The sequence below is a fragment of the Pygoscelis adeliae genome, unplaced genomic scaffold (genome assembly GCF_000699105.1).
Source record: "Pygoscelis adeliae isolate BGI_AS28 unplaced genomic scaffold, ASM69910v1 Scaffold202, whole genome shotgun sequence".
Classification (NCBI taxonomy): domain Eukaryota; kingdom Metazoa; phylum Chordata; class Aves; order Sphenisciformes; family Spheniscidae; genus Pygoscelis; species Pygoscelis adeliae.
In genome coordinates this window covers 2,242,208-2,252,485 of record NW_008824544.1, presented here as the reverse complement: position 1 = coordinate 2,252,485, position 10,278 = coordinate 2,242,208, and the positions used below count along the sequence as shown (strand labels likewise).

The window sequence follows — 10,278 nt, the reverse complement described above, 5'->3', positions numbered from 1 at the left end:
CCCGGCCGTCCCCGACCTCACCGCACCCGCCCGCCCGCGGTAGCGGCTCCCTTCAGCTGCCGGGCCGCCCTCCCGGCCTCGTACGTGTGCGTGGCCCGAGCGGGGGGTTTCCAGGCGGATACGTTGAAAACACGGGTGGCCGTAGGGAAGCTGCGGGTGTTCTTCCCGCCTGGCAGGCTTCGCTTTCCTGCTTTGCATGTGCTTGTGGAAGGCTTCCTCTCTCCAGTGTTACAGCGGAGCTCTGCAGCGACAGAGCTTCCTCTCTCTCTCTCCTCTTGCAGGGCTGCATTTCGTTTTATTTTGGGGAGGGTCAAGTAATAACTGAATCGTACGTTCTTTTTAAGCCCCGTGGTTCTGCCTCTGTGTCCCTCGCGTGGAGGGCCGACTCTTTTCCATCCCGTGCTGTCCTCGAGTGCTCTCGCATCTGCAGTTGGAGGCTGTCTCCCCAGGCCGCCTCGCACGTCAGTTGTCTGGAAGGTTGATAACAATATGGAGATGCTGCTAACCCTCTTCTGATTGTGCAAGATAGTCTTTCTTCTGCAGGGCGAGAACCGGTTATTTTTCCATATTTTATTTGGTGCTGAGCGGGTCATCCACGCTGCTAAATACCATGACAAAAAGGAAACATTTTCCTCACCTTTTTCCTTCTCCCTCTCTCCTGTTGACTTCTGCTAATTAATTCGTTTTGTTGCTAGTATCATATTGCTGAAATGCAAGTGCACTGACTGATGGTAACAAGTTTAAAGTGTTTTAGGAGCTTTAGTGATGTTTATTTTTAGTGCACGTATCTTGGTGTGCTGTTGGTTAATTTGTGCATAAAACACTGCCAGTGTCCCTTTTGCACATTCTTTATAAGAAACCCCGTATTTTCTTTTATCTTGAGCTTGCCTTAGGACACCATTGCTGAGCTTCCATTAAATCTGGTTGCTGTCAGCTAGGATGTGTAGTTTGGATCGGAGAATACCTTTTGAAAAGTGAGTTAGAAAAGTTAATCCATCTATCATGATTTGGATGGGTTAATGTAAAGCCCCGGTAGCTTGGCTACTCTAAGCTGATTCACATGCCTCGGTTGGCTTAAGATTTTAACTCCTGGGGGGAATAATTTGGAAACTGTAGAATGGTTGGACGTTGCCTTGAAAGGAAGCCACTCAGTAAGGGCATGAGCAATGGGAATAAAGTTACACCTTTTATAAATGGTACGCCTTTTTCAGCTCTGAGTTTGAGCCCCACGTGAAAGAAATGGAACAAGTAGCATGGTTTGCCAGCCGTAGCCTGTAATACTAGCCACAAAAATCATCAGAGAAGGTAGAAGTGAGCCAAACATTTTTTTTTCCATAATTTGCAGTTCAAGTGCTGTTGATGCATGCTAAGAAGGCTGATAAATGTGGACGCTTCAACATACTCTTAAAATTGCACTGATAACTGTTAAAAAATTATTTTCATAGAGTTCACATAGTCATAAATAGGTTCCCAGGCTGCTGTGCAAGCTGTGTGGCATTTTTAACTCAAATGATGCAGTGGTAATTTTATGAGATAGAATAACCTTCCTGTCTGAGTGCTGCGAGACAAGGTCTATTCTGAAACCTAACGTAGGGCTTTAGAAACATAACACTGTAGTGTTAAGTTTAATTTTCAGTTGCAGCTAGTTTTGTTTGTGAACGAAAGGTGGTGTCACCCTTAACAGTATGACTAATGTGAGGTACCAGAATTGCAGCCTTCATTTAACCAAATGGTATTTCAGCTTTCTAACAGCAGAAATTCTCACTTCTATACAGTCAAATGAATTTGGCAAAAGTACTTTTTTGGTGGAACTTTTTAAAATGTCACTCATAGAGTTATTGCACCCACTTGTGGAGGAGATCGAAACTACAGAAGCCGAGATCCATGAGTCTTCCTCTCACTTTCACCTATTTTAGATTTTAGTGATAACTGAGACCACTGAAGCTGCATAATTTTTTGTTATTTTAAGTCGCAAGCCACTCTTGAATCTCTCTGCTGCAGAAGAGAGCAAGCTGCGTTGAAAAGAGCTTTTGCCATGAGATGAGGGTCTAGTATGTATTTGTAAGTGATATAGTTAAGTATTAATGGTGTTGTACAAACCATTACTACAGCTGCTTGTGGGATTTAGGGTACAATTGTGGTAATGTGTGTTTGAGAAGGGCACACTGATACTTGCAAGCTTATGTAGAAGGATTAGGATTGGAGAACAAGTCTTATGAGGAGCGGCTGAGGGAGCTGGGGTTGTTTAGCCTGGAGAAAAGGAGGCTGAGGGGAGACCTCATTGCTCTCTACAACTACCTGAAAGGAGGTTGTAGCGAGGTGGGTGTTGGTCTCTTCTCCCAAGTAACTGGCGAAAGGACGAGAGGAAATGGCCTCAAGTTGCGCCAGGGGAGGTTTAGATTGGATGTGAGGAAAAATTTCTTTACTGAAAGAGTAGTTAAACATTGGACCAGGCTGCCCAGGGAAGTGGTTGAGTCCCCATCCCTGGAAGTATTTAAAAGACGTGTAGATGAGGCGCTTAGGGACATGGTTTAGTGGGCATGGTGTTGTTGGGTTGATGGTTGGACTCGATGATCTTGGAGGTCTCTTCCAACCTTAATGATTCTATGATTCTATGATCAATGGAACAGGATTTCCTGCGAGGGGAGACTAAAAGAGGAAGACTTACTCAGCCTGATCAAAAAAAGTTTAACAAGGACATGGTTCACTGTCTACTCTCTTGATATGTTTATAGTGTCGATCAAAAAGGCTATAATTCTTTCCAAACATAGGAGGTGAATTTGTTGTAGCTAGGTATGTGAGGTTTTTATATTTTTAAAGCTGTATACTTCGGGTATCACACAGAGCCTCCTTTGGCTGTTTCCTCTGGATGACCAGGAACCTCTTGGAACTGCTATGCTGGGCTGCGCTTCTTTTGCATAAGTCTGGTGGAAAGTTTGAGCTTGTATTTTAAAGTCACAGCAAGGGACCATGGCTATTGTCCAGCTACAGCTCTTAAACCCTAAGTGAAGAGAGTTTGAGACATTGCTGGCTCAAGAACAAATGGGTAACAGCTAACTGAACTAACATGGGATAGAAATTGGAAGATAAGCAAGTGAGGTTCTAGAACAGTTTTTCATACAAATAGTAGTAAGGTAGGTAGATAGTAAACCCACGTAGTTTTAAGATGGAGCTTCATTGCTTTAAGAAAGGATTATAGAATGTATTTTTGAAAGAACAGAATTGGGTTTAATACGTCAGGGTTCCTTTTCAGGACTTATGTTACGTAAAAACAATTTGAATGTTTGACCACTATGACCTACTTCATCCAACAAGGCTGTCTTAAGACTTAAGAAAGAGCCTGCCCTGTGTACATACTGAGGAAATGGATTTATGTACGTTAGTTTTAATCCTGCTGATAACCAGAAATATTTTGTACTACCTATTCCTTTTAACTACTTTGTGGAATTAAATGCAAATCTAATATGTAAGAAAGCTGATTATTGCTGCGTGCTCTTAACTGTTTCACAAATGTGCAGTAGATGTTACCATAAAAGGATAAAGATGAAGTAAAAAATGGAAGTGCTAAAATTGGGAATGAGAGAGAAGGTGATCGCTCACTTCTGGTACTGTTCATTGCTAGAGACCACACAGAGCCTTATTAAACCCTAGTTGAGGTCAACAGAAAGATTCCGGTTGACTTTAGAGAAAGTTTACGACCATCAACGCTAAGAATGATAGAGATCTTTAAGGTGATCTCGTCTCTCCTGGTTTTTAAACTGGTTTGCTTCTTTGCACTGTCTTTTTGCTTATGATTCATGCTGATTTTCAGGACTTCAGTATTACAACTTAATATCAGAGATGACCTTCCTTGGAATGAGAGTTTCTGTGCTGGAAGTGCCCCGTAGCTCCGCAGTGAGACAGGGGACTAATGGTGAATCTCTAATGCATCGTATTTTTCTGCTGCCTGGTGTGCTTTTCAGCTAGAACTGGATTGAGAGAGTGGACAATCTTATCCTCCTAGGGAGTGTTAGGATGCAGGCTGAGGCATTGAGCTGCAGGTGCAGAGCCTTGCTTTGGGCATATATTCAGCTGCCTTCTGCACGGTGTTAGCCACATCATTCCCGTAAGAGAGACTGACATGCTTTGGTCACACCAACTCCACGTGCCACCTAGGCTTGCAACACACGGGTGACTTTTTGACCTTGTTTTTGGGGGAAAGGATCGAGTCATTTACGTGCTTATTTGTGATGTGTGTAAGATGGAGGTAGGTTCTAGTTCTGATTCTTTCTCCATAGCAGTTTTTACCACTGAAGTCCTCTTGGTATAAGTTTTTTTTTCCACTTTCACGGTGGAGTGCGTAGTTCTGTTGTGGTAATGCTGTGTTGACAGAGCACTTCACCCAGATCAGAATGAAACAATTTGACTGAAATGGATCCATTTTGTCTCTGTGTGTGTGTGTCTGACCTTTGAATAGTTAAGGAGGGTGTCTTCAGCCAGCATAGTTACTCAGCGGCCGATAGGACTATTACAACTATGCTAAGTCAGGGATTTGACGCAAACTTCTGCTTCTCCTTTGAATTATTTGACTCTGAAACCATCAGGTGGAGCTGAAAATGTGAATTGCACTTGCCATCACATGTCCCTAACTTTCTCCAGCAAGTTTTGTTAACTTAGAATGCAGAAATGAACCTTTTAACTTTACTCTGAAAGCAAATATTGACTTTTTTCCCCTTCTGTGCAAAGTCCAGATTATGAAAATGGCAGCTGAGACATCCACAGAAGTTCCAAAAACTGCTAGACAATTCGTCCTTAAGGAAGAGGTATAACATGCTTGGTTTTGACATGTTTTATTGTTAAAAAACAATTATTAGAGACTGATCAGAATGTTTGTGAGTGCAGAGTACGAAATGCTATAGATGCTGTATGTTTGTAAAATCTATTCAATAGACAAAACACTGCTTCCTGATGGTCAGAGAGTTTAAAAAAGATGGCATTTCTCTTTGTTGAAATAATCATACAAATTATCAATGGGGAGAGAGAAATCTACAGTGCTGCATTATTTTAAGCTTTTTTTTTTTTATTTTGCAGCTGTTTCTTGTATTGTCTGTTCGGGCTGTTTTCGGTATTCAGAAATAATGCTGATACCTCTGAGAGGCTGTAAAAATCAGTGGATCATGAAACTCAGCCTTGTTTTCCGTTCCTTTAAGATGGTGAACTACTAAGAGTTGCCTTAACATTTAGGATTGTACCTTCTTTGATGATGCTTTCTGAAAGGGTTTGAATTTAGATAATGGCTGTTCTAAAGACATTAGTAAGGCGGTAGTAAGATTTTTTCCAAAAATATTACGGTTGCATCTTCACAGAATCAGAAAATATAAGGTCCTGAGAAAGGAATTTGGAGATACTTCTGGGTGCTTATTAGGAGCACTTTCACCCTCATTTAAACCACCTACATTTGTTTCTGTTCTCTTTTAAGTGAATTCTTAAAAGTTAATCTTTGGTGTTAAAGGCAAGTTTGGCAACAGCACCACGCTGTTGTTATAACACAAATGTAGTTTCTTTTATCCAGCGTTCCTTCCTTGGAATGAACAGAGTCTTGTCGTTTCTTTAGCTTTCAAGGTACAAAACTTTTTCACGAAAGAAGAAACTCACATTGTTGGGATACATTTATGGCTTTTCCCTTTGGGTGGTTTTTTTAATATGAATATTTCTCAAGCAATAACGGTTTCATTTTTGTAAGCTTTTTGGGTTTTCTGTTAAGACCTGTGTTTTTGCAGGTAACATTTTCATTTTATCCTTTTTTTTTTTTTTTCCATAATGCCTCTTAGTTCTTCTCCTTCAGAACATTGTACTTCTTGGTGTCATTGGAAGTTTGTAATTAGATCTTACGTATTTTAAGCTATTTAGTTTTTTCAGTCATTTTGTGGGATTAATACAGGAGAGTATTTACCGTGCCTCTGCCAGTGGCCCTTATATTAAAAGTGGTTCAGTAACTCTTCAGCAACTATGTGGTCTGACGTTGGAATATTTTCTTCCATGAAAGTAGCAGCTGGTCTTATATCCTTCTTCCTGTTTCTGGGAACCCACAGTCAGGCTGTTGTAAGCAGATGTTGTTTGCCCATCAAAGTAATAGATAAAGCAATAAAAATAACTCATTCTAAAACTGAGTGTGGCAAGTGCAACACATCCTGCCAAGTGTCCTTAGGCCCTAAATAGGAGATTTAGCAAAGCAGAAGTTATGCTTCTGGGCCAGCTTCCGCAAGTTTTAATTGTGCGCCCGACAAGGCGGGTGACAAAATTCTCTTTTTCTTCCAGGGAAACCTGGCAACTTTCAGTTTTCTCACCCTGTAGGCCGTTAGCATCAAGAGTTTCACCAAACTTTAGAGGATTGTGGAACACGTCCATTGTAAATATTTATGCTACATGTCCTACGGTACTTTTTAATTATTGCTCCATGACAGTAGAGGCCAAAAGCAGTATTTAAGAATATCTGATTAAAAACAAGACATTTTGTTTGACGTTGTCTTGTACACATAAAACCTACTTTTTTTTTTTTTGTCTTTTTGGAGCTTGGCTAGGTCTAATTTCTTACAGACTAGGGGTTTCTTTTTCCTCTAAGATTCCTGGGGACAGCGATGTGGTTCTGATTTCAGCCATTTCCCCCTTTCTGCTTAGCAAACGATAACCTGGTGACAGGGGTAATGATCTGCCAGTTCTGTTGAATGCTGCAGCAATGTGGGACCACGATCAATAACCTAGTCCTTTGTGTTCTCTGCAATGTTTAAAAAAATTCATTAACGCAAAACATTTGGCTGTGTTTACTTAACTGAAGTATATATATTCCTCTCCTTGGACAACCAATGGAACTTGATGTTCATCTGTTTCTCTTTTGGGTCTTCCTGTGCTCTAATTCTGCAGTGATTTAGGAGTGAATGCAAAGCTATTTAAAATACACCTGAATGCTTCCGAACGGAATTACTTCTTGCACCTGTAATGAGCATAATATACTTCATCATCTCCTTGCCTGCTGTTTTTGTGACCACAAAGCCATTAGAAAGCCCTTTTGAGAACACACAGCTCTCCTTTTCCAATTCCTGTTATGTGGAAATACTATACTTTACAAAATAAATGCCAAAGTGCTTAGATGTGAAATACATGTAGCTGCGTTTACAATCATAGGAGTGCTATTGTTATTTCGAATGCCTATCAAAAGAATTGTTCTGAAGAACACATTTTAAGAATTACGTGAGTTCATCCAGCTCAGTTATAACTTACTGGACACCTGAATCACTTCTCACTTGCCTTCTGCCTCCAGCTGATGCGGTACTGTGCTCCTATACTCTAGTTATAGCTGCATCATATACTACATTTCATCTCTCTACATTATTTTTTTAGCCAGTGAATCTCTCGGTTTTAAGTTCAAGATCTACATGGCCGCACGGGCCCTGTGTGCTCCTTGTCCTGCGATAGAGGACTGTGGCGTGCCAGCCACATGAATGGCCTCTCCGACTTCATCCTTTGCTACAGTTTAATGTTGCGGTTTTTTTCCCAGATCCCCTTTTCCCCTCGCTTATGCTTGCTCCGTTGCTGTCAGCAGTGTGTCTCATTAGACAATAGGAAGTGATTTGTTCATCTTACCGATTACTTCTGATTTCTGTGGTCAGACCTATGACCAACTTGATAGAAAATTCTGGAGACAAGCTTCTTGTCTGCCTACACCTTTAGCAAAGCTTAAAATACAAGTTACATTAAAAGAAGTAAAGTGCTGGGCTAACACCTAGGGACTTTTCCCTTTTAAAGGAATTACAGAAAAGATGAGGAAACATCACAGGGCAAATAAACTCACTTAGCTCAGAAAAGACATTTTGTAACAATGTTAATGCCAAGCACTCAATCAGCAGCTCTCAGAAGTCCTAAAAGGGCAGGTATGTATCGCTGCTCGCAGTTACAGTAACAGCGGTTACGCAAAGCCACAGTATGAGATCGCGGCAAGAAAAGTTTCAAAATAGTTCGGATTTCCATCTTGCATGCTTAGCTATTAGGCCGTGCTGTCTGATAAGTGGGCACTCGTAACCACCAGCGTAGCTAAAGCCTGTGCAGACCAGTGACCCTTTTTCAGCTGAAACGTGACTTTTGCGAAATCCTTCTAAAAAGATGAGGACTTTCCAGTACATAAAATCCCACCAAATTCATTGAAATGTGGTTATAAAAGTCACATTAAGAAAAGTTACTGGGCTTATTTTCTATTCCTATTCAAGAACTTGGAGTAAATGTGTTTTTCCGTAATAGCTACAGGAATGTTCCTGCGTGTATTCTGATGCTGAGATTTTGTCTTCAAAAGAATCCAAAAATAGTCATGTTGTTTTTCCCCTTAGCCCCCAAATATCTTTGGGATTAATCTTATAATGTATTTAACAAAGAATTCTTTATTTTAGGTAATTGTAGAAGGAAAATGGGTGAAGCTTGAAGAAACAACTTACACTGATCCCTTTGGTAAAACCAGGTAATTGCCTCTCTGGCGTTTCAGATTCATATAATGTTCCCAATTGTACGGACTAGCCTCAGGCTAGAGAATATGAGCATTACAAACCTGTTACTCAACACAAGATGAGGTCTAGCCATTGTGCAATTCCTTTATAGTTTGTACTGTTCAGAGAAAAAAAATCCTACTCTTGCAGATGTGCTAGCATGTGGGATCAAATTTGGCTCCAAATTCTTTTGGGCACATGGTTTACCTTGCATTTTCTGTTCCTTGTAAAGACGCTGTGCAGAAGCAAGTTCTAGCTGTGCAACTGGAGTGTGACGATCAGAGAGCCCGTCCTGTGGCTTTTCGGGTTCTTCATTAAGGGCTTCTTTTTCCCTGCTGATGGTGCTGGATCTTGCATACTATTGACAAGTTGCTGTCCTCTTGTATGGTACCACGCCTGTCCAATTCTTTCTATGCTTTAGTTTTGCTGTATTTATCTAGATGCGACAACACGGCTTTACTTCCTGCCCCTTAATGTATTAGATTCTGTACTGATCGCTTTCTCTAGTGCCTCCCAGTTCATCAGCAAAGTATCCTTGTAAAAAATAGCAAAGATTGGAGGAAAGGATTTTATTGCTGATGGACTTTTGGTTTTTACTCATCCCGTTGCTTATTTTGAGAGTGAAGCTTTGGTCTTCCTTGCCTATAGGCTCCTTGTGTGCTCAAGTAACTGAGCTGGGAGTTCACAATAACTTACACTGTAAACGTTATGCAAAAGCAAGATAAAAAATAGAATGCATGTGGTCTTGCTACAAAACTGTCTTTCAAAATCTGACATGTTTAATATATAAATTGCGTTATTCTGCACTTTTCCAGGATCGCTTTTATAAGACTTGCCTGTTCTGTGACAGTCATTTATGTCTTTCTCTCTCCCTCCTTTAAGTAGGCAAAACAAAATTATACTACAGACATCTTGTAGTGCCAGTACATGACAGGGCTTGCCTAAGGCCAGCTGTTTTCTTATGGGGCCTCACTGTGTGATGGTATATTTTGCTTTTAAATGACAGTAGCAAGGGTAGAAGAAGACTTACAAATAAAATGGATATTGTTCCTTTTAATGTATTCATTTGTTCTTTTCTCTGTGTTAAACAGAACTTGGGAAACGGTAAAGCGTACTGGCAACAAAAAGGGCATTTCAGCTGATGGTAAGACAATGGTGACTTTTTTTGTTTGCATTTTTTCTTTTTATCAGTTCTTCTGATAAACTCACAGCTCAGTTAGAGCCGATCTATTTCTGAATGAATGAGGATGCGGAACAAATAGCTCAGCAGAGCTTGCTATATACCCCTGAGCTAATGAAATGCTCGCCTCAGTGCTGAAGAATCAGAACCTGACTGGTCGGAGTGTTTTCCCAAGACCATTGTATTCACTTTAGAACAATGGAGCAATTTCAAAGACATGACGGATGCCCTGATACAGAGTAGCTTACAGACTGGTGAAGTGGGTCTGCTGTTAGGGGCTAGGGATACAGTTCTCTTTGGGCAAAAGAGGGACGTGATTTAGCCATGAAAGGAGTGTAGGAGAGGGTTCCATACAATGGCTTCCAAACAGTCTCTAGATGTTGGTGGGCTAAGGCTCAGTCTCGCTTGGTACATCTGCCTCCCGGTTGCTGGGGTACTTTGAAGATCCCATTTTGGGCTTTTATCTCTGTCCTGGTTTCGGCAGGGATAGAGTTAATTTCCTTCCTAGTAGCTGGTACAGTGCTGTGTTTTGGATTTAGGGTGAGAACAAAGTTGATAAGGCACCGATGTTTTAGTTGTTGCTAGGTA

At 40.9% G+C, this 10,278-nt stretch overlaps 2 protein-coding genes across 3 annotated transcripts in view; one reads left to right on the top strand and one right to left on the bottom strand.

The window, feature by feature from the left end:
- Positions 1–198, bottom strand: part of CDC123 (cell division cycle 123) — a 39,350-nt gene extending 39,152 nt beyond the window's left edge. The window contains exon 1 of the mRNA XM_009321773.1: positions 27–198. Coding sequence (XP_009320048.1) covers positions 27–198 — 172 coding nt within the window. The remainder of the gene's footprint in view (positions 1–26) is intronic.
- NUDT5 (nudix (nucleoside diphosphate linked moiety X)-type motif 5) overlaps positions 1–10,278 on the top strand; it is a 24,407-nt gene that overhangs the window by 9,795 nt on the left and 4,334 nt on the right. The window contains exons 2-5 of one of the 2 annotated variants that reach the window (XM_009321748.1): positions 4,113–4,122; positions 4,726–4,802; positions 8,418–8,485; positions 9,602–9,654. In XM_009321748.1, the coding sequence (XP_009320023.1) occupies positions 4,734–4,802; positions 8,418–8,485; positions 9,602–9,654 (190 nt within the window). In that variant the 5' untranslated portion in view covers positions 4,113–4,122; positions 4,726–4,733. The remainder of the gene's footprint in view (positions 1–4,112; positions 4,123–4,725; positions 4,803–8,417; positions 8,486–9,601; positions 9,655–10,278) is intronic. The other variant, XM_009321749.1, reaches the window with a different exon arrangement.